Source organism: Lynx rufus, unplaced genomic scaffold (assembly GCF_022079265.1).
Source record: "Lynx rufus isolate CCGP_SWC_20201006 ecotype Redwood Valley unplaced genomic scaffold, mLynRuf1.p SCAF_13, whole genome shotgun sequence".
Lineage (NCBI taxonomy): Eukaryota > Metazoa > Chordata > Mammalia > Carnivora > Felidae > Lynx > Lynx rufus.
In genome coordinates, this window is record NW_025814827.1 from 11740958 (window position 1) to 11768659 (window position 27702).

Below are 27702 nucleotides of genomic sequence, written 5' to 3' on the forward strand. Positions count from 1 at the left end.
CGCGGGCGCACTCGCCGGTCGCAGTGAAAAGGCGGAGGCGGCGGCCGCTCGGGCTCGGCTCCGGTTCCCAGTGCCTCCCCCGCCGCACCCCCTCCCCACATCCCGCACCCGCCAAACTTGATGTGACCCCAGCCCGACGCGGCGGCTGCCCCTCTCACCGCCCCGTGCGCCCCCCACCGCCACTCCGCCCCGCACTCCCGGAGCGCACCGCTCACCGCGCCCCTTCCCACCTCCTCGCCGGGGCCGGGCGCCGCGCTCGCCCTCAGCGTTCCCTTCCCCTCGCCACCCCCACCCCACCCCCCGCACCATGAGCAACCTGAAGCCGGACGGCGAGCACAGCACCAGCACGGGCACCGGCACGGGCTCGGGCTCCGGCGGCACTCTGGAGGAAGAGGTGGGTCTGCGGCCCCGGGACTTGGGGTGAAGTGCATGCGGAGGTGGGCGGGGGAGAGGGCGCGCGGGGCCTCCCGCGCCGCGCGGGGCCGGTCTGGCAATCGCTCGGGGCTCTTTCCCGCCGCTGCCCTTCGGTCGGGGAGGAGCAGCCCGTGTCCGGCGGGCGGGGGCGCGCGGCCTGGACTGCCCCGCCGGGCGGGCATTGTCTCCCCGCCCTCCCGGGCTCGGGGCGGGCCGCGCGCCGGCCGCCGTCCGTGCGTCCCGTGGTGGGCGAGCGGCTCGGCGTCTGCCCCACGCCTGCTGCCCGCGCGTCCCTCGTTCTCCACTCTTGGCCCGGGCCGCTACCCGAGGAGCTCCTCCGGTACTGCTGGGACTCCCGCCTTTGCTGGAAGGAACTGAGCGGGATTAGCCCCACGGGCGGGCGGCACCCTCACCCTCTTGCACTTTCCACCCTGACCCCTCCCGGTGACCTTGGAGGCCCGGGACGGCTGCCCGACACCTTGGTTCACTGTAACTGAGCTGTAGTCACGGGAGGTGGACGGGCTTTGCTTGCAGCCCCAGAACCTGGGCTTTGGCAAAGAGGTCAGCGGGGCAGTTAATTAGAGTTGAGAAAGAGATGCCTAAAGATACTTCGTTCCCGGTTCTCCCTCTCCCCCGCCACCCCCCCTCCACCCCGGTTCTGCCCTAGCAGGCAATCCAGGACCCCAGAGCTGGCCTGGGTGGGATTCTGCAAGGAAAGGCGACATTATCTTGTCCACCAGACATGTGCTAAGTATGAGGAGGGAGTGAGTGTGAGGCGGCTTGGCTTCGTGGAATCAGCAGCAGCTGTGTGGTTAATGGGATGGCGAAATCGGGGAGGGTGTGTGGCAGGGGTGATGATGAGGTGGTGAATAGAAGCCTTAAGGCTGAGGGTGGCGAATGGAGACCAGGAGCTGGGCCGACAGAGACAAAAACTGATGCGGAAAGGGGACGACAGGCTTTGCATCTCTCTCCAGGGGCCTCTGGCCTCTGCTGTGTCACTCCAAGGCTAGGAGACCCTTCCTGCCGCGCCCTGGCAAGCTCTTGCCCAGGAAACCAAGGGCCAGTTATCCACCCTGAGCTCCCTTCCCCTTGGTCTGGGGGAGAAACCGCAGATCCCCTGGTGGAGGCTGGTGTCGCTGACCTCCCTCACCTCCCTCCAATGTAGTGGCGGTGGTGCCGGCTGACCGTGCTCTGGGTTTGGTGCAGAATGGCGGCAGTGGCCCACTGCTGGGCTGGGCTCCTCACTGTGGGAGGGATGGTGGGAGGGTCACACCACCAGCTCCCACTCTTAGTAATTCAGAGGCCTGCTGCCAACCCTAGTCCACCAATGGCATGGCATCTTGAGAATCTAGGTCTAGATCTCACTTTTTAGGGAGGGAGGGAGGGTGGGGGAATATATAACTCTTGACTCTGAAGGGTGGAAAGGGAGGGCCTGACATTTGTCCGCTAGTTTTGTGTGGGCTCCAGAGCGGTGGGGTGGTTTTGCCTCCTGAAGGCCCTGTCCTCCTTGGACATTGACATGCTGACAGGCCCGTGGCACTGATGAGAACCTTAACCCCATCCTGACGCCACCTGGTTGTTCAGAATCTCGCCTGAGAGTTGGGGGAAGGGTGACAGGGTTGCTGGTGTTGCGGGGGCGGGGGGGGGGGCAGATCGCTGCTTGGCCTCCTGGGGGTTGAAACTGGGAGAGGGAAGCCATCTCCTGTGAAGCTGGGCAAGGACCCAGAATACTGCTAATGCTGGAGGGTTGACTTCAACAGGGAGTTTACCCAAGAGGTTGTGCTGACCCTCAGACTTACCCCTTTGAAGTGGGAAGGGTAAACCATGTGGCCAAGCTAAAGTCTTAAAGCATTTGAAGTATTGGTCACTTTTTTTCTAAGTGCCTGTTCTGAGAGAGAGGGCAGGATCTTCAAGAAGTGGAATCCCTGTTAACTTCTCCTTGCGGGTAGAGGTGGGTTATAGCACTAGTGCTGCCGTGTGCTGATGGAGGGGCACAGCCCTGTGTTTAATAGAAGTCTAAAACTAAAGGCTCTGGGAATCTCCTGGAGCCCAGTGTCTGCTCTGGCCAGGTAATTGCAAGGATGAGCCCCCTCCCCTCATTAGCCCTCTGGGCCAAGATCTCTCCTACTGAGGTTCCATCTTGAATTGCTGGTTTGAGCTGGAACTGGATTCCTTCCTTTAGCTTCGATGTCCCCTAGGCAGTCATTTCTGCATCCCCCAGGAGCCACCATCTGGGGAATCTGTTAGCAGTGGTAGTTTACTTTCATGACTAACCCAGGCTGGCTGTTGGAGATTAGGTAAAGCAAGCCTAGAGAACCAGAGTCCTACTCCCCCTACTCATTTCTAAAGGTGTTAGGTTTCTGGAGAAAGGGGTATGTTTTCGTGGTTCCAGAAGGGGTATCAGTGGGGCTCCTCATTTTAAGCTCCTTTGCATGGGCTTGACTCCTCCTGCTTGGCCACCCTACCCACTGGGGCTTTGTCTCTATCACAGGCATTAGGTTCCTTTTCTGGACCAGGGGTCAGGATTCCAGGTGAAAGATCACAGACTGGAAGGTGAGAAGGACTTGCCAGGAGGGAATGGGATGTGGTGAAATGAGGGGATATCACCAAGTGATGCAGTGGTACCACTGAGAAGGTAGAAGTGACCCCTCCCTGAGATGTAGCTCAGTAGGAGGTTCTTAGACTTGTGCTGGTCAGAAGGCATTCCAAGAAGAGGGAATAGCATGTGTAAAAGTGAGAGGTGGATTGTGGAGCCACATGACTTCCAGGAGTTTGCTAGCTTTCAGCAGTAGTGGGGGCCACATTGTGAAGTGCTTGAGATCATGCATAGTTGGGAAAATTGGCATTTTCTGTCACTTGGAAAGGAGAGGTGTTAGAAGCTCTGCTACCCTTTGAAAGCTAAGGAGGGCAGTGAGGAATTAAGGAGAGGGTCTTCAGGGGAAGAGCTGAGTGTCCCTTTCAGTCTAGAGCCTCTACCTTAACCCAGGCGGGTCATAGCTGGTGCTAGAACTCCAGAAGGTGAGGTCAGACAGCCCAGGACAGGCTTGCCTGTGAGGCTGTAGAATCCCAGACCCAAGCTTGTCTTAGTGATTCTTTAGGGATGGCTAGAGAGTTACAATGTTTCTGGGGAGGGGTACATGTGGTTTGAAAACGGTCTATTTTGAAAATGGAGACTTTAATTTCATAGTACAAAGTAATACTAAGTTACAGTAATTATTCATTGTGGGGAGGGGCTGCTAAGGAAAGTAGTATTTGGAATCTTGGGTGGGTGGAGTTCAAGTTTCTAAGAGTTGAAGTTTTTTTGCCAGCCTAATGGTAAACTGTAGAGAGGCAGGCATTAATGGCAGCCAAAGGGGCTACAGTTTGACTGGAGGGTCTTGGCCCCTTACTGCCCTCCCACTCCCATCTTTGCTTGTCCACAACATCCAGTGGATCTAGGCCATTGTGGCTCCTTGCAGGCAGGACACCCCTGGGTCCACCGTGTGTCCTCTAGAGGTCTCTGCACTCTAGATGAAGGTGAAGGAATTCTGGGGCCCAGCATATGACTCAGCCACTTCCTCTTTTCTCTGCCATTAAAAACATTTGACAAAATCTGGGGCATCTTGATGCTGTATCTGCAAGCTCTTTTTTGGTATGAAGGTAGGGAGGAGTCTATACTTCTGGGCATTTACCTGGACACAGGGTCCCAGCAGGTAGATCCAGGCAGATGCTATAGGCTGGGCTGCCTTCCTCCCTGGGGGTTGTTGTGCATGTGTCTTCTCTATTCAAATAACCTAATAGAGACGCTGTCCGATTAGTAGTAAGCCCATACACAGTGTTTGAGTCAGGTATTACCTGAAGTAATTCACCCTTTTACCTCCTTGAACTTGCACAATAACAGCACTGTGAATTATTGTCATTACTGTTTTATAAATGAGGAATCTGAGACATGTTAAATAACTTTTATGTAGTTAGTAGGTAAGTTGGGATTTGAACCCAGAGTTTGCTCTGAACCACACACTCACTATATCTGCTGTTTTGTTTTATACTAGGGTTTTGGTGAGTTTGGGGGATAGGGGAAAAAAAGATCCTGCAACTAAAGTTTTTGAGGCCTGAGCTCTGGGTCCTGCTCTTCCAGATTAGTTCCCTTTGGGCTGGGATAGGTATCTGAAGACTGGGTGATGGGAGCTGGCAGCCCTTGTAGAAGGAGCATCTTTATCACCGACAGGATTTAGAATTGGCCAGTGCAGGGTGATAATAAAATGAGATCAAGTCAATTTTATTATTGTTCAATTCCCTACAGGCAATACAACCCCTTGTTGCCTGTGCAGGGGCTTACTGCTTTCATTCCTTCCCCCACCCCACCCCCTTGCCCTGGTACCCTGATGCTTTGGACATCTTAAATAGGAAACGGTACCCACTCTAAAGCAGCTGCCTGTCATTTTTGTGGGGGTGGGTCATTCCCTTGGCTCTCCTCCTCTCCTCCTTCCCTGCTCATGGGCAGCCTGGCTAGCTTATCCCAGTAGGAACCAGCTTCTAAATCCATTGAACATTTGGACATAATGATTTCTTCTTGTTCTCATCTCCAGAGAGGGTCTGGTGAGTACTCAGAGTGGAGTCAAGACATGAAGTGCGGGTGCCTCGCTTTTTGCTCTCATGGTCTCTAACCCATTTATCCCATTGGGGCTCCAGACAGTCCTGAGAGATATAGGTGTCCATCCCACCTGGCCTGGGGGCTGGATTCCTGCTCCATGGCCTCCAACCTCTGGTTACCCAGAGCTGAGCTAGAGTGCTAGGTTCTGGTACCACCCAATGGCCCCCAGCCTCTGCTGGGCCATTGGTTTTGGGTAGCACTGACATCTGCTACCGTATTAGTTTCTCTGCCGTTGACCATGGCTGCCTTAGAGGGGTCCTCACACTCCTGGCAAAGCCATGAGGCAGTGGGGCAGAGCCCATCACTAGACTTCAGAAACCATGCTGCTGTGAGGCCAGAACTATAGATAGTCCACAAAGCTCTGTATGCCAGAACCCCATCTACTCCCTGCCCAGGGACAACATGGCTTCCCTCTTTCCGCTGCTTCCCCATCCTATCCTTGGATGGAAAAAATATGGTTACCTCTGAGATGTGCCAAGGCTGACAGGTGGGGTCCTCCCTTCATGAAGAGTCCACTGGTGGATCCATCTGTGCTGGGGGCGTCTGGGGTATAGCAAGGGCTGTGTGTAGTGGGAGGGTCTGTGTAGGTCTATCTGCCATGGCCTGTAGTCATTTACAGCTGACTGAGCAGAGGCTCTTGGCTGTCAGAAGTCATCAAGGCTGGCTGTTTAATTGTGAACAGGCCTGGGACTCTCAGGGAGAAAGGACAGAACCTGACCTGGACCAGGCCATGGGATGAGTGTCTGGAGTACCTAGTTCCCTTTTGTGGTTAGCCAACTTCTTCCCCAAGTGGGTTTGGGCTTTTATTGGTGGAGTGGGAGGTGGTCAGGAGAGGTTACTGGAATAGGATCTAAGGCCCTTTTTTGAGAATGTTTGTTGAAATGAAGGCTGTGTGAAGAACTTCTGCCCAGACTGGTCCTCATTCTTGATGTATGGTTGTGGCCATATCCAGGCACAGCTTGGGATGTTTGTGACTGAGGAGCTCCAAACCAGAATACAGGCCCTTGAAGCAGCTTCCATTCCTGAACAGTGTAGCATTATGTTAGGAAACATCCCTTCTCAGGCTTCATCTGCTTCCTTCAGGTAGTATACAGGTGTGGTAGGCTCAGTGCTATGTTCACAGTGGAATACTATAAGGTGGTTTAAGGGTTGGAGGTGTTGATTTCAGAGCTGGGGAAGGGGTGTAAGATTCCCCCAGGCCAACTCTTTGATGCATGGGTTGGTGTGTTTCAGTGAGGACAACTGCAGCCCTTACCAGGCACTGGGACAAGCGATGGATCTGCGCTGGCTGACCCCACAGCCCCAGGAGGGATGGGGAGGTGGATGGCATAGAAGGGAAGGAAGCCTTGCCCAGCAGGCCTCCATGCTGGGGGCCCTGTGAGCCTGCCACTTGAGTGGCCTTTGAAAACCGTGGCCCCTGGCACTGTCTGGAACCAAATGGAAAGCAGTCACCCAGCCATGCCACTGAGTCTGCACGGTGCAGTTCACACAGTTAGATCTGGTTCCCTGTAAATGAGGTGTAGGCCGGTACTCACAACAGACTTTTGACCAGGTGTGTTCCCAAGATGTTTATGCCTTTTGTTCCTGAGGCTAGAAGTAGCTTGGAGCATTAGGTCTGAAGCCATTTTATTTAACACTCTCTACATACCCAGCCCTGTCCCACCCTTTAGAGAACTTCTTACCATCCCAACTTGGTTCCCTTGATTCTTGTACACACACAGTCTGGACTCTAGTACACACTGCAGGCTATAGGGGAAGTGCCTCAGGTTCCCAGACAACCTGGATTTTACTGCTGGCTCTGCCACTGGCTGGCCAGACACCTAATCCCTGAGCTGGTTCTTCATCTGTAAAATGGGCCAGTACTTCTTTGCCTGTTAGATCAAAGGATTGCCGGGCTCACGTGCCAGATGGTAGGTATGAAAGACCTGGAAACCACAAAGTGCTGCCCAGAATGGGTCCTGAGAGCCACACCCTTTGATTTGGGGCTGGAATTAGCAGGGGCAGGCAAAACGCTGTGGAACAGATCCTAAGCCTGGGACTTCACACCAGGTCAGACTCATGGCATTGGAGGTGTCCTATGTGGAGGGAGGCTAGAAGCTGGGAAGCGTCCTAGTCTGGGAGCTGAGCAGCCCAGAGCTCCTCGGAAGGAGCATGGGAAGCACTGGGGTTCTGGGAACGTGTGTCTCGATTCACATCCAATGTCTGGCTGTATCTGTTTGCTCTTTTTCCCTGTGTCCTTGTTCAGCCCTTATAAGTCCTGCGTCTGCGGGCCATGTCACCACATTCCATCCACCTCTCGTCAAGTGGCCCCACTCAGAGGGACTTCTTTCCCCGGGAGGGGTAAGAACGACCTGCTGGTGCCAAGCTTAAGCCTGAGACCTGGGCAGAACCCATCCCCCACCCTGGCCTCTGAGATCTCTGGGCAGGGAGGTATATGTGGGAGACTGCTCTGAGGTTTCTTTTTGGCAACCCCAACATTGCCCCGGCAGAGACCCCTCCCAAACCTCCAAGCCCACCTTGGCCCAGGACCTGGCTGCTGACTTTCTGCTCTGTCACCCTTTTGTTCTTTATTCCCTTTTTCACCACTTTGCCTTCTTGTGGGCAGAAGGGAAGCGCTTCAGCTCTGAGCAGATGGAGGAGGACAATGCCCAAGTCTTATACTGCGATTCAGTCACCTTTTCCTACTTCCTCGGTATCTTACAAGGTGGAATGTGAAGGGCCCTGAGGCTAGTGCACCCTTCCTCTACAGTTGAGGCAGCAGAGGAAGGCCACAAAGCCACCTGCCTGCTGGTGGTCAGGCTAGGACTTCTACCCAGGTTTCCTGATGGTTGTTTTGTTTCCACGTCTGATCAACAGGTTTTTGCTGAGCAAGAGTCGAGTTTCTTGATTCTCAATGGGGTTTCTTCCCCTTGGAGAAGACAGAGCAGAGCTGGGTGTGATGGTGGTTGGTGCAAGCTTAGAAAGGACCTTTAGCATCTTTGTATCAGGAGAGCCATAAACTGTATGTAACGCAGGCTGCATCTCAAAAACTCCCTTGGTCAGGATGGGGTGGCCTGGGCTTCCGTTTGGACCTGGGGCTTCCTGGGGCCACATGCGCCCAACTGCCCTGTCTGAGGCATGTGTGTGGCCCTGTTCCGGCCCCTGCCTCCAAGTCAGTGGGACACAAGGCTGCTCCCACTTAGCTGCTGGGAATTGGCTGTCTGTCTTGCCTTTCACCTCCCTGTACTTAATGCTGTTGACAACTAACCATGGCATCATCCAGTAGCATACCCCAAACCCCCCGCCCTGAATCAACCTTCTGCAAGGGGCTGTTTCTGGCCCCTTAGGTCAGAGCCTAAAGGCCACTAATTTTCTTTTATATATTAAAAAAAAATGTTTTTTTAATGTTTATTTATTTCTGAGACAGAGACAGAGCATGTGTGGGGGAGGGGCAGAGAGAGAGGGAGACACAGAATCTGAAGCAGGCTCCAGGCTCCTAGCTGTCAGCACAGAGCCCGACGCGGGGCTTGAACTCAAACCGTGAGATCATGACTGAGCCACCCAGGTGCCCCAAGGCCACTTATTTTCTTTTTTTTTTTTTTTAATTTTTTTTTTTTCAACGTTTATTTATTTTTGGGACAGAGAGAGACAGAGCATGAACGGGGGAGGGGCAGAGAGAGAGGGAGACACAGAATCGGAAACAGGCTCCAGGCTCTGAGCCATCAGCCCAGAGCCCGACGCGGGGCTCGAACTCACGGACCGCGAGATCGTGACCTGGCTGAAGTCGGACGCTTAACCGACTGCGCCACCCAGGCGCCCCAAGGCCACTTATTTTCAAGGAGCCCAAGGCTGACCTGACTGGGGTCTGAGTAAGTTGGTGTGTAAGGTTAAGGTCTGCAAGGGAGCATTGACTCACGAGCACCTGGGGACCCTGGGGCTGCTTCTGACATGCTCAGTGACCACGAGCAACTCACTGGACCCCTGGGTGTTGGTTTACCTTATCTAAAAATAAGGTTTCTTCCAGCTCAAATATTCTGCATTTCAGTTGCTTCAGAGGGCTGGGAGTCAGGGAAGGATGTGGGAGTGGCTTATGAGAGGCTTGTTTTTCCCTTTTTGGATTTCCCTTCTCCCCCCACTCCCTTCCCTAAGTGGTGTTTTCCATCCAGATGACACCAGAGCTCACAATAAGCATCGAGTAGGTGGGGGGATTCAAAGTGAGCCCATCACTTGAACTATTTGATGGAATGGACAATTGAAATAGTTTTTCCTTTCCAGATTGAATTCCAACTTTCAGAGATACTAAAGGATTGCTGCAAAGAATCCATTTTCAAGTGTCATTTTTATCTCTTTGGTAGGATGTATCTATTGCCCAGAGTCAAGTTTTCCCAATCATGTCCTTCCTGTGTCCCAGCCCCGTGAGGCAGGGATTTGCCTGGAAGGCAGGAGTCTGTCTTCTAGGGCAGAGTGTTCCTAGTGGGCCTACAGTGTTTATTTGGGGGCGGGGAAAGGTGGGGGGGGGTGGCCCTACTGTTTTCCTAGCTCAGCATCCTTTGTGGAGAAAAGTCTGTCCTCTGGCTGGGTGGTCCCTGAAGTCCAGGGTGTGGTCTTGGCGATGATTAAGTCTGGGGTTTTGAAGAAGGCTGTGCTTGTCCTTCAGAGTTAAAGGATAAGAGGGTTTAATATCTATTAGCATTCCACTGTTTTTGAAAGCAGTGTTTACCCTTTCTGTCTCATAACAAAATCTGGTGCTTATGGACCTGTCCTCTCAGTCACAATACCCTGCTGCCGCCCTTAACTGTGAAGTTGTATGTTTAATGCTCAGTGTGAAGGGAGTCTTGTGTCAAAAAGTTGGGGCGAGTTGGAGCTACAGGGCCCTTGGCATCAGGACTGTCCCTCCCATTGCAGAAGAGGGCACACACTTGTGAGGGCAGAGTGGCCAGGCCCCAGTCTGAGCGCAGGGTCCTCTTTTATTGGAGGAGGGCCCCCACTGACTGCCGCCCCAGTCTTGTGCCACATGGAAGCTTTTGGCTGCTTTCCTCTGTGTAGGTTACCCACCCCCTTCTCCCAGCAGCCCAGCAGTCCCCTTCCTGTAATTCTTGCAGGACCTCTAGGTGAGCTGGGTCCCCTGTGTGCCCTGGGGAGGAGGGAGCCCCCTGAGCAGCCACTGACTAGAGAGCTGGCCTGGCTTGGGGGCACTGAATGACAGGTCTACCTGTATGAGTGTTAAGGACCAGGAGAGATGTCCACCAGGACTGAAAGAGGATGAGTCCTGCCTAGAAGCCTTTCCCACAGAAGCCTGAATTTGTGCTGTAACGCTGATGCTGGGGTGCCTGGGTGTCTCAGTCAGTTAAACATCCAACTCTTGATTTCGGCTTGGGTCATGATCTCACAGTCATGAGATTGAGGCCCACATTGGACTTCACACTGGATGTGGAGCCTGCTTAAGATTCTTCTCTTCTCTTCTCATGTCTTCTCTTCTCTCTCTCTCTCTCCCTCTCTCCTCCCCCCTCCCCTCTCATCTGCCCCTCCTCTGCTTGCACTCTCTTTCTAAAATAAAATAAATAAGGGGTGTCTGGGTGGCTCAGTCATTTAAGCATCTGACTACTGGTTTCCTCCACTCAGGTCATGATCTCACGGTTCATGAGTGAGAGCCCCACATTAGGTTCTATGCTGACAGCACAGAGCCTGCTTGGGATTTCTCTCTCCCTCTCTCTTGGTCTCTCCTCCACTCACATTCTCTCTCTCTCTCTCTCTCTGTCTCTTTCTGTCTTTCTCAGAAACCATAACTTTTTAAAATAAAGTAAATGTTAAAAGTATATAAGGCTGATACAGTGGGTGTCACTGTCACCTTGCTCTTAAAGCCTTCTTTTTGATTTCATTTTTCTGAACATCTATAAACAAATGTCAGTTTGTCTAAAGGAAAAACAACAGACACACAGATAAGAATGAGTTTGTCAGAGTCCTTCTTCCTACTTCTCTTTAGAAGGTGATCTTACTCTGGGCTGGGGAGGACTACAGAGGGAGAAAGAGATTTCCAGTATGAGGCCCGAGGAGAAAAGCCAGGGAGTCTGGGGAGCCTGGGTGCTCTATCACGCTGGGGTTAGAAAGTGAGTTGAGAGGCTTCTTCTAGGGAACATTCCCTCCACAGGGACCTCAAGAGTAATTCTGAGGGTGAGAGAAGTTCCCCAGGTCCTGCCCTCTCTTCCTCTCCCCTGGAGCACTGGGAGCGAGCTCAGGGGCCTCCTGTGGAAGAGGTGAGCAGTGCCCCCCACCTCCATGGCACTGTATATGGTCCAGCACTAGCTAGTGGGAAAGGGCCCAAGAAGACACAGCAAAGACCTAGACAACCCCAGGAAGTCTGTCCACCGGTGATAGCCTGTGGTGTGGACTTAGCAGATGGGGCTAGACCTCCCCAACCCTTTCACTCCCAGCAACTTAGGGGAAGAACAGGCAGCAGGACTTGCCTAAAGGAAGAGCAGCCCAGTCCCTGAAACCTACTCGATGGGGGACACAGTTGTGCCAAAGGCCATTTGGTTCCTCTAGGCAAACCTGATGCTAGCTGGGATCTATAGTGTGGGTGAGTCTGTTGCTGACCATCATGAAGGCTGCATGGCCATGTCTGCAGTGACCTGTATGGGCACATCTCTCTAGCCAGTTCTTTAATCCATGTTGAATCTGGTGCTTCCAGCAGGTTCCACCAGAAAAGCTGTTCCTCAGCATGTTTCTTCTTTCACTGACTTCTTTTTTTTTTTTTTTTAATTTTTTTTTTTAACATTTATTTATTTTTGAGACAGAGACAGAGCATGAACAGGGGAGGGTCAGAGAGAGAGGGAGACACAGAATCCGAAACAGGCTCCAGACTCTGAGCTGTCAGCACAGAGCCCGACGCGGGGCTCGAACTCACGGACCGTGAGATCATGACCTGAGCCGAAGTCGGACGCTTAACCGACTGAGCCACCCAGGCGCCCCTTTCACTGACTTCTAAAGATTCTCCATACTGTTTCCATTTCTCCCCTAATATCTTCTCTACACTGTTCCAGACATACCTTCCACCTGTGCTAAGGATGTGACTATGGTCCAGCCCTGTCTGCTGGTACTTGCCATAAAGATGAGTATTTGTTTGTTTGTTTATTAATAATGTTTATTTTTGTGAGAGAGAGAGAGAGAGAGGCAGAGTGTGAGTGGGGGAGGAGCAGAGAGAGAGGGAGACACAGAATCTGAAGCAGGCTCCAGCCTCCCAGCTGTCAGCACAGAGCCCGACATGGGAGATATGACCTGAGCCAAAGTCAGACGCTTAACCAACTGAGCCATCCAGGTGCCCCTAAAGATGACCGTTTTAAAAGGATTGCAGTGCTTTCCATGTTTCAGGATGGGAGTGGGGTATAACCCTTTGGGTTGTCTGGACACTTCTGGAGAAAGAGTTAAGTGTATGGAAGGAGAAGGGCCCAGGTAAACAAGTTTGGTGCCTTCTAGCAGCCTGGGATTGTGTGAACCACCCCTTATGTTTTCTTCAAATACTTGAGCACATTGTGTGTGTGTGTGTGTGTGTGTGTGTGTGTGTGTGTGTGTGTGTGTGTGTTGAATTCTTGTACTAAACGTGTGGAGTAGGCAGGCCGTGTATTCTTTGATTAATCTTTCTATCTTGGCATCAGTAGGCAACTGGTGCCTGAATCCTTGTCTGTACCCAAACTCTTTCCTGAATGTTGCACCTTATGGCCATGAGACTGGCTCCAATAAGTGGCATGGAAGGAGTGATCTCCAGTGCCAGCCTGGGACACAGGAGTTGTAAGGCTTTGGAGAAGTAACTGTGTGTCTCTGTCTCTACTGTCCCCTAAAGAATCCTGAGTGTGCCATCAGCTTATTCTGTCACCTTCCTATTCTGAAACTCAGTTTTCTCATCTGCAAAATGAGGATGTTGAACTAGCTGGTCTCCATGGTGCCTTCCACCTTGGTCATTCCCTCCTGGGGAAGAGGAAGGAACACTAAAGAATCCAGTGACTACCTAAGGTTGACTCATCTGCATTCCCAGCTCCAGACTGACTTGGATCCAATCCAGACTCACTAGGCAACCTTATAAATAAATGGCTCATGGTACCTGATAGGGAGGTTTTTGTGCAGGTGAATGCTGTGATTACAGGAGCCCTAAGGGAACCAGTATTTTGTTGAGCCTCTCCTACATGCCGGGCATAAAGTGAGCTCTTTATCCTGGAGGTAGATGGTATCTGCATTGTACAGATGAAGAAACTGAGATTTGGAGAGGTGAAACCACTTCCCTAAGTCAAGTGTAAAGCTAGGGTACAGACTCTGGTGTACCCAGCTGAAGCCTGTTCTCTTCCCCATGTGTGGTGTCACCTTGCCCTGCTGGGCCACATCTGTCTATGGCTGGGAATTTCTCCTTTGGGGGGCTGAGGTGCATAGAGATGGGGGGGGGGTGCATCTCAAGTGCTGGGGCCTGACTCTAGGTACCTTGGTTGATAGGAAAGTTTTAAGATTTGGCTCCTGTCTCTGGGGTTTTATACAGTTCAGGTGGAGGGAGTAAGTTCAGATTGTGGAAACCATGTAAGGCAGGGGGTCCTGTCCCCATAGGATTTCTGAGGAAGGAAAGGGGAGTGAAGAAATAGAGGAATCCACAAGATGAGTGCCCTTTAGTTAAGGAATGTGGAAGGGGAGGGGTTCCTGGGTGGCTCAGTTGGTTAAGCATCTGTTAAGCATCTGACTCTTGATTTCAGCTCAGGTCATGATCTTGTGGTTTCATGAGTTCGAGCCCCGAGTTGGGCTCCATGCTGACAGAGTGGAGCTTGCTTGGGATTTCTCTCTCTCTCTCTCTCTCTCTCTCTCTCTCTCTCTCTCAAAGTAAATAAATAAACTTTAAAAAAAAAAAAGGAGTGAGGAAGGGGAAGGGGAGTGCTGAGGGGCAGCACAAGCAGCTGCCTGAGGCAGGCCTGTGTGGGTGCTTGTCTGGGGCCTGGAATAGTTGGGGCTGGGGCTGGGGCAGGACCTGATGGGGTTGGGAGCGGGAGGGAGGGTGGGCTCTGCAACCTCCTGTCCTCTCCACATGTAGTTGACCAGCCTGCTAAGGTTATACATCCTGCCACCTCTGGTTTGCCGGCTTCTTCTTATTCTTCCCCCATTACTCCAGCTGGCATCCTAAACAAGTGCCTGGGGAAGGGACTGGCTGCTGAATGAACAGTGGCAGCTCTTTACCCACCCATGGGGCCAGCGAGGCCACCCGGGTACCATTCTTTCTGTCCCCACAGCAAGGTGGATTGCTGATGGCATAGATGACTAAGTCAGGGTCCCTGGATCTTATCCAGCTCAGCTCCTAAGCTGCATGCTCCCTATCTGGGCCTTAGTTTCCCTGTTTGCACAAGGGGATAGGCAGAGGGCACATCATCTTCCAGGGCAACCAAGGTCAAGTGAGAACCATGAAGAGTATTCAGGTTAGGCTTCCTGTGACCTGGCAGAAAGGGACCTCCCACCTAATCCATAACTGCCTGACCTCAGCTTATTCCCTGAGAGGTGGCCAGGGACAGGGTGATAGCTCTGCATTGTAGCATTTTGGACACTTGAGAACCTGAAACATGGAGGCAGAGGAAAAAGGTCATCTGGCCCAGCAGGAAGGTTGGAAACAAGGATCCTAACTGGGAATGAGGGAAAGCTCCCCTATACTCACCCTCAACCCCACCCCCAGCCCGTGCAGGAAATTTTGTGCTGAGAACTTGCTATTTAAGGGGGCCTCTGGGGAGGTCTGGTCAGAAAGGAGCCATTTGAGGAAGGGTTTAAAATTAGCCTGGGTGAAATGGGTGGCCCCTGGGGAGAACTGAGGCAGAGGTTTCTGTGGGGCGGCTCTGGCTCCACATCTTTGACCAAAGCCACGTCCCGGGGAGGAGGGAGTAGTACTGATCCAGGTTCTTCCAGCAGGGCCCTGGCTGGCTTGCGCTCTTTGAGTCCATCTTCGGGGGGTGGGCTGAGTGCCCATGTTCTGGCACCCAGAAGCAGCCTGGATGAGTAGTCAGGAGACCTGGGTTTGCTGCATGACCCAAATAAGTCACTTCTGTTTGGTGGTAAGGTTCTTTCATCAAGGGGCAGGGGTGTAGAGGACTGTTGCTCTCTGGAGCCCAGGAGCTGGGTTTACGCTACCCTGGAGCTCGGGCTGTCCAGTTTTTCCCAGGTGCTTCTGGCAACAGGGCCATGCTCGAGAACTGTGTATACAGTGATGCGAGCTGCCAAGGCCTGTGAAATGTGCAGAATCTTCACCCCAGGCCTGGAAGCAGAGGCGTGTCTGGTGAGGGAAAGCATGACCAAAGGGGGAAGATGCATCCTAAATGGCAAAGGATCCTGCTTGGTATGCTTCTTGGCAAAAACCCACGCAAGAGAAGAAGCTTGTCCTCATCCATTCTTTATTAGCCACGTGCTGGGCTCATTCTTGTGTGGGTGGGGCTGGTGACACTGGTTGGGGGTGGTTGCCTTTGCCATTCCTGGCTCTGTTGTTCAGATCTGTGTGTTGACTGGGCAGAGGTAGAGTGGTGGGGGTGTGTGTGCCTGTCGGCCTGCCTGCCTGCCTGCATTGGGTGTAACTTTGCCTAGCTGCCCAGGCTCCTGATTCAAGCCACTGACTTTGAAAAGGCTGTTGCATGGGTTTGGCAGGCCATCACTGGAATATGGAGCAAGTTTTTTGGTGCCTCTGAAGAAGGGAATGTGGCCCATTGTAGGTAGGGCATCTAAATGGTATCAGGAAAGGCCACAGGGCAGGGAGGCAGGCTGAGGCGCATGAGCTTTTTCTTATACTGGCAGGGGTGAGTTCAGAAGATCTATGCTTGGCTTGCTTGGTGGTATGAAATGAGACTTGAGGGGCGCCTGGGTGGCTCAGTCCGTTAAAGTGTCTGACTCTTGATTTCGGCTCAGGGCATGACCTCCTGGGATTTTGGCTCAGGTCATGATCTCGGGTTCGTGAGTTCCAGTCCCTTGTCGGGCTCTGTGCTGACAGTACAAACCCTGCTTGGGATTCTCTCTCTACCCTCTCTCTCCCTGCCCCTTCCCGGCTTGCTCTCTTTAAATAAATAAACAAACATTTTAAAAATTTTTTAAAAAAAGAGACTTGAAATCAGATGTCAAGTGTATAGGGAAGCTCTATTCATTTGGATTTTTCACAACTTAGCTACAGTTTTAATATATATTTCTAAGGGATCTAAACGATGGGAAATCCTCCCTCCCCGTTATAATTATTGGCTGATCTGGCCTTCCTAGTTGAGCATCTGGTGCCAGCAGCATTTAACTAGCAGTAATAACTTAGAGTGTCTGCCAACCCTCTTAGGGACCTCACCCACAGTTCAGGAGGTCGGGTTTGGTTGGAGTCACAGGATGGACACCTGGTGTCTAGCTTTGGCTTTCCCATCAGCTTGTAACCATGTTGAGGGCAAGGCTCATAACTTATAGCATCATCTGCCTCACTTGAAGCCGGTAAGATCGTACTCCTTCTTCAAAACCCAGCATAATTGTTCCATCTCTGACTCCTTAACCAGGTCTCTTATTCAGTAAACATTTAATACAACACCATGCTAAGACCTGGGCATAGAGGCAAACATACAACATATTCCCTGCCATCGAAGAGCTTACATCTAGCGTAGAAAGCACTAGGAGATGGATGTGAACACACCAGGCCTTCTGTTGAAATCACTCCTGGTGTAGTGTGGTATAGGGCTTACTATCCATTTACACCCTTGCCTCTTCTCTAGACTAGGCAGAGACTCTCAATCTGGGGTCCATTTGTATCTTCTGAAAAATATATATGTTTTGACTTGTATATTCTTGGGGGTAAGACACCATAGCTTTCTTCAAGTCTCAGGAATCCTTGATCTGAAAAAGGATCCTTGATCTGTGTGCTTATGACACAGGGCTCTCCCCTCTTGCAGCTCTTCAGCTCGGTCTGTGTACAGAGGTGCTTAGCAGGTGCTTGTTGAGTCAACTGCAGGATGAATGTAGAGAAAGGAAAGGGTACAGAAAGGGCTCTAAAAAGTTAAGTACTATGAAACTCTGAGTGTTCATTTGCCTTGGCCTCCAAAGGAAGCCCAGGAAATACAGATTTCCTCCTTAAACTCTGGAAGGATTTTAGTTCCTTCCTGGAGGAAGAGCTATCATCCCTGTCTACTGTGGTCTCTGTCACCAGGTCCGAACACTATTCGTCAGTGGCCTCCCTGTGGACATTAAACCCAGAGAACTCTACCTGCTCTTCAGGCCGTTCAAGGTGAGTCTGGACCCAGCCACCCACAGGCAGAGCCTAGGATGGAGGAGAAGCATCAGGAGTGAATCCGACCTGGATTGGGCAGCAGGAAGGCAGAGGGCAGTGTGTCAGAAACTGATCGCAGACCCAGCTCTCTGTCCTGGTTGTGTTAATTCACATGTTGCTTTCGTCGATTGCTTAGCCCTTCTGAGCCTCTCATTCCTCATCTGCAAAGTGGAAACAAGAGAGAATCTCAGTAGGCTTTGCCATATAAGGAATCTTTGAGATTCAGTGTAGTCTTTTCAGTTCAAGTTTTGAGAAAACTTTAAAAAGGTGGGGTCTGTGCTTCCACATTACAAGTTAGCGGAGCAAGTGGGAATTTACGCACGAAATGATGAACGCTACCACATGATGCCCACATCGTGTGCTACACCATGTGATACAGAACACAAGGGCAGAGGGCGCTCAACACTGGTGGAGGTCAGGGTGGTGGACACGTGGTGGGAGTGGTGTGAGAATGATGCAGGCAAGCACTGGTGGAGAAAGGGGGGCTGACGTCATGGGTGGCTGGGCTAGCACAACAGGCTTCTGACCTTCCCTGTGATAACCACCTCTCTCTGCAGGGGTATGAAGGGTCCCTGATCAAACTCACATCGAGACAGGTAATTTCTCTCCAAAGTTTTTTTTTTTTTTCCTCCCAGCCCAGACCGACTACTGAGCTTGGACCTGAGCCTGCTACCTTTTCCTCATCTTGAGGCATTTGGCAGCTGAGACCTGCTCTTTCTCATCTTGTTTCTGTTCTGAACTGATGAAAGAGCGACCTCCACAGGTCCCCTCTCCTTACCAGTCAGCTTCTGGTCCTCCCTCTCTGGTTTTTGAGAAGATTTCAACCTGTTGCCCCTTTACCAAACCTGGGGCCTTCCCATGTCCTTAATACATTGGTGCCCCCTTTCTTGCTGGCGAAAACACTGGAACTTAATTACTTGCGTGCATTAAAAAAAAAGACTTACCAAGAGGGTGATGTTTAATGCAGTGGGATAAAGCTGTATTGGAATCATTTCCCACAATGTAGTACCTGGATGGGAGACTTTGGGTGCATGAGAAACTTCTACTGTTCTAGCTGAACATAGGATATAGGCAAGAAGTTGTTTTTGTTTTTTGTTTTTGCTTTGTTTTATTGTTGAGGGGAAAATGGAATGTTGGGAGAGATATGAGGATGTTCTCTCTTTCTCCTACTAGCCTGTTGGTTTTGTGATCTTTGACAGCCGAGCAGGAGCAGAAGCAGCCAAGAATGCATTGAATGTGAGTAGACAAGGCTTTCTCTGACCCACAGACCTCTAGACAACAAGTATTCCTGTTCTATCTTTTACAAACTTTCCCCCACTCCATGCCACTAAAAAGGGCCTACAGATATACCTTAATCCCCCAACATCTGGGGCAAAGTCCCTAGCTGCTTTGTCTATCAAATGCCACTACTCACAAGGTCCAAGCAGTGTGTCGTCTGTCTTGGCCCCTGCATGGGTGAGTCTTTTAGGCAAGATCATTTCTGGGGCCCTTCTGTACCTGTTGCAGTGGACAGACTGTCTGAGTCCTACAAAGTAAAGTCTTTTCCTTCCTTTCCTTCCCTTCCCTTCTCTTGTAGGGTATTCGCTTTGATCCTGAGAACCCGCAGACCCTGAGGCTAGAGTTTGCCAAAGCCAACACCAAGATGGCCAAGAACAAGCTAATGGCTACACCAAATCCTACCAACGCTCACCCCGCCCTAGGAGCACACTTCATTGCACGGGACCCCTGTGAGTGGTGCTCAGAGCTATCATCTGCTGTCCAGCTATTGTCTGCTGTCCTTTTACTTGCCCCAGGCAAGGGGCCTGAGTGCAGTTGCAAACAGAGGGAAGTTGTTGAGATTCTCACTGAGAGAGTCAGTCCTTTCCAGGAGGCTTCTTGTATCCACAGCCACCTGTCTCTGCGGGTTCCATGCTTCCTTCCTCCCCTTGTAGCCTTTGCTAGGCTGCGGACAGACTGAGCTCCTGAGCTGTCAGCATTGCTCAACTTCTCTGAAGCCTTCTCTGATTTTTCTTGGTTGAGATGGGCAGAAGCCCATCTAAGGGCTTCTTCTTTTTCTTTTTTTTTTTTTTTAAAGAGCATGAGTTATTTTTTATTTATTATTTTCTTAATGTTTGTTTATTTTTGAGAGAGAGACAGAGACAGAGCGTGAGCCGGGGAGGGGCAGGGAGAGAGGGAGACATACAATCTGAAGCAGGCTCCAGGCTCCTAGCTGTCAGCACAGAGCCTAATGCAGGGCTCAAACTCATGAACCGCGAGATCATGACCTGAGCTGAAGTCAGACGCTTAACCGACTGAGCCACTCAGGCACCCCTCATCTGAGGGCTTCTTAAAGCAGATAGGATGCTCACCATGCCAGGCCAAGTTAACATGGCTTTTTTTTCCCCTGGTCTTTCGGTCCTTGAGGGAAGTCTGGCCTGAGTAGGGAGCTTATGCTTCAACTGTAGTGATAGGTCCCCTTCTCTGTTTGGAATGGTAGTGGAAGGGGAGACCAGTGTTCTGACAATGGGGGCTGTTGTCTCCCATTGTAGATGACCTTATGGGGGCTGCTCTGATCCCCGCATCCCCAGAGGCCTGGGCCCCCTACCCTCTGTACACCACAGAGCTGACCCCAGCCATCTCACACGCTGCATTCACCTACCCAGCTGCCACTGCTGCTGCCGCTGCCGCCCTACATGCTCAGGTAAGCCCCTCTGGGGGAGAGGCGGGGAGAGGATGAAGGAGGCTCTAAGCTGGCCAGACTTTGTTCCTGAATGGCCACAGGGCCACTCATGCCTCTAGAGCTGCAGAACTGCCGTCTCCCACGACATTCTCTTTAGGGCTTCGGATCAGACAGAGGAGAGGGAGAGGATTAGCTGTGAGGCCACATCGGGGATCTGAGGCAGAATGTGAGTGTGAGAGAGACCCAGCCATGGTCCCACCACCCACCGAACATGTGCAGGCGGGTGCCATACTGCGTTCTGCCTGTGGTGACAGCCACAATTCAGATCCCAACCCAAGTGTGCTCTGTGGAGCCAGGCCGCCTGCCTCTGCCTCTCTGGTCTTTACGAACTTCAGAAAGCATTTAAAAATTCCTGACTTTTTTACTATCTAGAAGAATGAGCACAGTATTACCTGCGTCAGGGTTGTTGAAAGAATTAGATGTTAACACCTGTGAAGGGCCGGCACCACAGCCCCCCCACACCTGGAGCACGGAGTGCTCAGTGAGTGTTAGTGCTTGTTTTCATGAAGCCTAGACACTCTCCATGGTGAACCTGTGCAGGGATGGCGGGAAAGAGGGAATGAGCACTTCTAGGGGAGAGTTGGGGAGGTTAGTGCTGGGCCACTCACCGAGTGCCATACCAGGTGCCCGAGGCCAGTGAGCCACGGTCCGTTCTGGCCCGGACCTCCCTGGTGTAGTGACAGGAGGCACTGCCAGGTGTATGGACAAAGTGCCACCAGGCAGCACAAGGGGGCTGAGGAGTGATGGCAAGCCCACTTTGGCCTGTGATCAGTAGAGTGAGCAAGAGCTGAGCCTTGGGAAGAGCCACCTGGCCGGGCGAGCTTTGCTGTTGATGGAGGTCGCCTTACCAGGGCAGTAGGGCCCGAGGAAGTACAGGGTATAAGAAGCCAGGAAGAGAGAGTTCACAGGAACCAGAAGCCAAGGTGGGAGGACTTGGGTGCTCTGCCCAAGGCGGGGGGCTCAGTGTGTGTCTATGTCAGGTCCTCTGAAGGGCTTAGTGACATCTGGATCTACTCAGTTCTGAGGTGGAAGGTACAGACTCCCCGCCTACTACCCTAGCAAGCTGTTTTCCCCCATCAGGGGAGGTCCCCTTGGCCATGGCCGCTTTAGATTGTACTGAGGGCAGAAGTGTGGTTAAACTTGGCACCGTTCCCCAGCTGTGCACCACAGGCAGCTAGAAAATTGATAGGGGATAGGAAGGTGGTAAAGATCATTCCCCAGAGGGAAATGATTGGGTATTTACCACAAACCAGGTTCTGTGGTGGGCAAAGAGCGGGTGAGCCCAGGAGACTGTCCTCGTCCTCCGTGACCTGGTGGAGTGCAGGAGGCTGGCAGTAGTGCTCCTGGCCACACAGGGAGTTTCACTGTAGCAGCCCTATGAGGCCTTGCCGGGCGCTTTCCTCCGATCCTAGCTGTGCAACCATTTCGCTACCTGATCTTTTGCAAGTGACTTCACCTTTGGGCCTCTGTGTGTGTCTTCGTCTGTAAAATGAGAGGGCAATCAAGATGAGGTGGAGAGGGTTCTACCCCGTCTGCTCCAAGATGCTTGGCCATGACAATGGTGAGGCAGAGGTTGGGAACCAGAGATAGTATGTCAAGTTAATAAGCAGAGGTGCCTCTGCCGTTTTTGGGGTAGCTCCTCCAGCTGGCTGAAAGGGGCACGCTACTTCCTGTCCTTAAATTCCATACTGCAGGGCTATGTGCCCTCTTGTTTTCTTCCTTTCTAGCTTCCTCCCTCCCACCCTGTCCCTGCCCAGTGGCTGCCCAACTCCAGTCCAGCTGCCTCAGTCCAAATCCTGGCTCTTCCAACACCTCTATGACCTTGGGCAAGTTACTTAACCTCTCTGTCTCAATTTCTTTGGAATGGTGATAATCATACCTACTTTGTAGGTATTTGTTTTTCTGATATTAGCATAGAGGGAATGCTAGAGAAGTGCCAGTTATCATGGTTATTATTTAATATCACTATTATCTAGTACCCCCAGGGTCCTCTCCGAGGCTGGAGGCCTCATTGTGTCTCAGTCCCTGTTTCTGGACTCCCTGGGATGGGGATAAAGCCCACCTCGAAGGCTAATGACATTTGTCGGGAGGCAGGCTAGCAACAAGAGATTGGACGAGGTAGTAACTAGTTCTGTCCCAGCTACTGGACTTCTCTGGATGTCCGTCTCCACAACAGTAGAATGCACTGCCCGAACCAAATGCAGTAATAGCATTTGTGTCTTTTCCTTCCAAGAGCTCCTTCCCTGCCCCCTGACAGTGCTGCCCAGAAGTGGATGCTGTTCATCCTGAGGGCATTATTCTGAACCCAGAGGAACAACAGAACTGATTCTGGGCCTATGAGCAAGGAGGTGACTTGGAGAGAAGGTAGTAGAAAAAGGGGATGAAAAGCAGTCCTTCCTTTCTGTGTCCCAACATACATACCCTGACTGCATGCCTTTTGCCACTAGCTCAGCCTCAGCCAAGGCATCCGTATGTGGCCGCGGGGCCCAGACCTACAGGAGGGGCATTGGAGATGGCTCAGTCCTGCTCTGTCTAGCGTGAGGCCATATTGCTCAGCCTTCTGGTCCTCTTTTTTTTTTTTTTTTAAGCTTATTTATTTATTTTGAGAGAGCAAGCAGGGGAGGGGCAGAGGGAGAGAGAGAATCCCAGGTGAGCTCCACGTTGTCAGAGCAGACCCTGGTGCGGGGCTCGAACTCACGAACCATGAGATCATGACCTGAGCTGAAACCAAAAGGCAGAAGCTTAACCAACTGAGCCACCCAGGTGCTCTTCAACCTTCTGGTCCTCTTGATAGAAACTTCTCTTTTAAGAGGATGAGGCACACAAGAGGTGTAGATGGCATGGGGTCTGGCACATGCCTAAAAGTGGGAATTCTCTGTGTCCCCTTGCATCCCAGAGTCCTCCCAGACTTGACTTCATTTTCCACTTCAACCTGAGGATGGTGGGGATCTTTGACCGGGGCTCTTTTCCCCCTCTTTACACTGGCTCACCGCTTGCTAATGACCTTCCTATTACATGAACTCCCTTGCCTCTATTTTCTTATCTGTATAATGGAGATGGTAAGATTCTCTTTTCCCTTTGCTTATTATCCTGCTCCCCCGAAAATAGTTACTTTTAGTCCATAGGGTTAGTAGATAGTTGGGTGTGCGTGTATAAATAAATCCATAGATGTGGATCTTTTTTTTTTTTTTTTAATGTTTGTTTATTTTTGAAAGAGGGAGAGACAGAACATGAGCAGGTGAGGGGCAGAGAGGGAGACACAGAATCCGAAGCAGGCTGCAGGCTCTGAGCTGTCAGCACAGAGCCCGACGCGGGGCTCAAACCCGTGAGCCGTGAGATCATGACCTGAGCAAAGTTGGGCACTTAACCGACTGAGCCACCCAGGTGGCTTTTATAAAAGTTACACATTTAATCTGTTTAAAACTTAAATATTAGGCCATTGTTTCCCATCAGTAAATGTAGATCTACATTCTGGATGCCTGGCAAGCCCACCTTTGTATAAGTGTGTCCAGCTCCCTATTGATGGTAAATTAGGTTGTTACACAATTTTCTGCTACCAATAGGCTGTGCTGCCATGGACGCCCTTGTTCACCCCTCCCTGGGTACCTGTCCTGCTGGTTTTCCTTATCATAAATTCCTAGAACTATTACAAGGTCACAGTGTAGACTTGGCAACCTGAGTGTTCCTTTAATTGACTTTCTGATGAGTGAGGCTCCCATATTTATTGGCTATTCATATTTCTTCCCATGTGGATTTATTCCTTTCTCCACCTCTTGGTCTATCGTCTCAGTTAGTCCCAAGATCTGAGAGAGGACCGAGTTCATGTGCCCCGCCCCCCTCTCTTGTTTTGATGCTGCCCTTCTTGGAGCCTGGTCGTTCCAGATGCCCATGGGCCTGTCCCTGTGCGGTGGCTTCTCAGGACCCCCAGAATCCCTATGAACAACTGGAGGCCTTGAGAGTGGGCTGCTCACTCACTCCCTGATGTGCTGGCCCTGATCCCTGGGCCTTGGGGGTGTCTCCTGTTCTGAGCTGGGGCAGGAAGGGACAGCACTTCTTTAGAGGACCCTGACTGCCAGCCTCTACCTGTGTCTGAGGAAATGGAAAGGCAGCCCCTCACGTATGTACTGTCCACTGGGATGGTACATCCATCCCGAGCTCAGAAATGCAGGTTTTCCTCTACTTCTTCCCCAAAGGGGTAGTGGCTCATCTCAGGCTGGGGGGAAAGCTGCTGCTTTGGAGACTGAGTCACAGCACCTAATGGAGGGAGTGGGGGACCCCATGAAGCAGGCTTGCCAAGGGAGCCCCTTAAGCAACCGCTGGCTTCCCCAGTGGTGAGAGTCAGAAGCCTCCGAGCCCTTCCCACACTAACCAACATTTGCATCTTGTCCAGCCCTACAAGGCACCTCACCTGTCAGGATCTCTTGTCACAGGGCTGCTCCAGCTGGAAGCCAGGTGAGGGGTGGTGGTCAGGGTCCACCGGGGGATTCCCTGAGCTGGAGTGGGCCACAAGCTTATCTGGTAGCCACATGCTGGTTTCCTTATTGTCCCTCTCTTACGGAATGAGCTCTTATGTCCAGCCACGCTTCCAGGTGGGAGTGCATCCCACAGCTCAGCAAAGGGGAGGAGAGGCTTCCTCCCACTTGGCCTCCCACTTGGCTGTTAGCCAGGAGGGGAGGGAACTGCTTCCAGATGTTGAGGCAGCAGGAGAGAAAATAGTGGCTTCTGAGGCTGGACAGCTCAAAGGCAAGAAGAGGCGCTTGATCTCCTATTCTGTGTGATATGGTGCTTAATCAAGGTGGTTCTAGCAGCCTGGGTCCACGGTGTCGTGGTGAGAGCAGTGCCACATCCTTGGAGCCCAGGGAAGATTCTGGCATTGATTAGGTGGCCTAGGACCTGCTTCTGCTATATGCCAAGTGTCCTGGCATTTTAGGGTAACCAGCTTCTGCTTGCTGTTGAGCATGTGGTGAGCAGAGTCCTGGGGTGTACAAAACATGTAAGATTTGGAGGAGACACAGGAGTATATTCTCAGGAAGCTTCCATCAGCCCGCAGACGACCTGACATTACTTGACATCTTCTCCGCTTACAGAGGTGGGGATTCCAGGCAGCCAAGTGGGTAACTGAGTCCAACTACCACACTGTCAAGCTAGTTGTCTGTGGGCCCAGCTGCTACTTGTTTTCTACATTGGCTCTTGGCGTGCCATCCCTTCCTTTCCTGAGGGGACCCCGGACTCCCCTCCCTGGGCATTCTTCCCCTTACCCCTCATTCAAGGTCTTGTGATGCTGTGTTCCCCCACTGATCCCAGGCAGCCATGGGTTAGGCTGGGGCAGACATGCTGTCTATAACTGGGGCAGGTGGCCTTCCTGCAGTCTTGGCTTGGCACCCAGCATAGCTTACTGCCCAGACCCATGGGGAGGCTGTGCCTAGAAAGGGAGGGCGTATGATTTCCTGACCTGTCTCTGGGAATCCTGCTTAGGGGCTACTGCTCTGAAGGGCCTTCTGGCAAGTGCCAGGGCTGAGACAGCTGCCAGGCCCCCATTGGAGGCCTCAGCTGGTGGGTTACAAATCTGTAGACCTGGGAGGCTGATAATGGAGGGAACAAGAGGGATGGAAAGGGATGGAAGCATCAGCTGGGTCTCAGCCATGACTTCCTTAGAGAATCCTACAAGGACAGGAGTCCTACCCCTTAGAGACCACAGCAACTTTGGTTTCTAAAGTGTTTGTACATTGTGTCTCACCTGATCCTCACGGACACCCTGTGACTTCATCATCTCTGTCCTGTACTTGGGTGAGGGCACTGAGACAGAAAGAAACTGAGCAAAAATGTATTAGGTTCATTCTCCTAACGTCAGAAATTCTACGCTCTTCAAGTCAAGGGGGAAGGGCAGAATGCTGACCAGCACCCCCACTGCCAAAAGTCCACCTGGTACAGTTGGGCTCAGTGGAACATAAAACACCTTGGTAACGATTCTCTCATTTGAACCTCAACCCTGCGGAGGAGGCAGGTCAGGTGGCGCTCTCCCATTTTCAGGATGAAGAAACTGATGCCTAGAGGTGAGTAAGTGGCCCGGCGTCTGCCAGTCAGTGACAGAACCAGGACTCCAGCAGGGACACTGAAGACTCCCCAGTCAAGAGAAGGGACTGCACAGCTAGCTCCTGACGTTGGCTTCTCTTGCAGGTGCGCTGGTACCCTTCCTCTGATACCACCCAGCAAGGATGGAAATATCGTCAGTTCTGTTAGTTCTTCAGTAAGTGCTGGCCCAGAGGCCCAGGATAAGTGTTCTAGAGCCTGGCTTACTGCAGGGCCGTGGTTCCTCCCTCTGCCTGAGCCGGAGAGCTCACTGGTGCTAGGCGTCCACCTGGGCTTGCGTGCTAGGGCACTCTGGCTGGTTTTTCCCCTTCTCCTCCCACCGTCACCCCCTGCCATCCATCTTGCAGCCTCCTCACAAGGGCGAAGCCTGGGTTCATCTCTAGTCCCTCACCTCTGCTCACGGCCACCTCTCTCCCCTCCCTCCAGGTCTTGTCACCGCAGCTTGAAGCCCCTGCCCCGCTGGGGAGGAAGCCGCTCTGAGCTTCCACTGCCCCCAGGCGGCCTGTGGAGAGCTGCTGCTTCCCTCCAAAGACTGTGAATTTTAAGCCTGACTCAGTGGACTGCTTCCTGTTTCCTTTCTCCTCTTCCTCAGCCCTGTCCTTCCCCAGAGCCCCTCGCCAAGGCCTCCCGGGAGGATTCAGGGGCCTTCTTGCAGGGACACCCAGCCCCAGGCCGGAGGTCTCACTGGGACTGAGCAAGGCCTGACCCCCTGGGTCCAGACTTGCTTCCACAGCTCCACCTCAGAGAAACGAGGCATTTAATTTTGCATGTTTTCTGGCATGAATTAAGACACTTAAATTTGTGTATATGTGAGTGTACAGTTTGTTCTCACATTGTGTCACCATAGCAACAGGTCCTGGCCACCAATGGTCCATCATTCCGGGTCCCTCTGTGCACACCCTCCCCTGCAGCCCCTGTCTCAGTGAGGACCAGCCCTGCAGCTCGCCCCGCCCTGCGGTCCTGCAGCCTGGCGCCCCCACCACCCCCACGCGCTTCCAGGCCGAACAGCAGCCACCACCCGACAGAGATAGTGTTTTCTTTTTCATTTCAAATCCGGGTCCTCTGCGTCCTCCTCAGAGGGGCCAACAACTGCTAAGAAAATCCTTTCTCTGCCCAATTTGCTTACCTCTCCACAGCGCACCCCACCCCTGCCCTGCTCCTCATTCTTTCCGTACTTCAAAACCAACCAAAAAGTGAAAGTATTTTTGTACCCTGTGTAACAAAATATTTATGCATCATAAAGGATTTTTCGTGTGTGTGTGCAATTAATTATTAAAGAGACCTTGTTCGCCTTGTCAGATAAGTTTAATGTTTAGTTTGAGGCATGAAGAAAAAAAGGGTTTCCGTTCTCCAGCAATGAGCCTTTGTTTCAGGCGTTAGTTTCAGAAAAATGAAGGAAAAAAAATTGTGCAATTTTTTTGTTTCATGAGCACATCAGTGCTTTTGCCTTTGGCCGCAGCTGTGTGGCTGTCTTGCCGTTTTCAGACTTGGGAGACGAGGTGGCTGTTGTAATTGCTGATCCTGTGAGAATGTGAAGCTGGATAATATATGAAATGCAAAATAAAAAGTCATCCAAAGTAA

General features: G+C 51.9%; 1 protein-coding gene across 1 annotated transcript; it reads left to right on the plus strand.

Moving 5' to 3' along the window:
• On the plus strand, positions 1–27702 carry RBPMS2 (RNA binding protein, mRNA processing factor 2). Its single transcript, XM_047074960.1, has 8 exons — positions 1–394; positions 17193–17270; positions 17870–17908; positions 18486–18548; positions 18889–19039; positions 19841–19992; positions 26209–26278; positions 26548–27702. The coding sequence occupies exons 1-7, from the start codon at positions 308–310 to the stop codon at positions 26269–26271; spliced, it is 633 nt and encodes a 210-aa protein (XP_046930916.1). The 5' UTR covers positions 1–307; the 3' UTR covers positions 26272–26278; positions 26548–27702.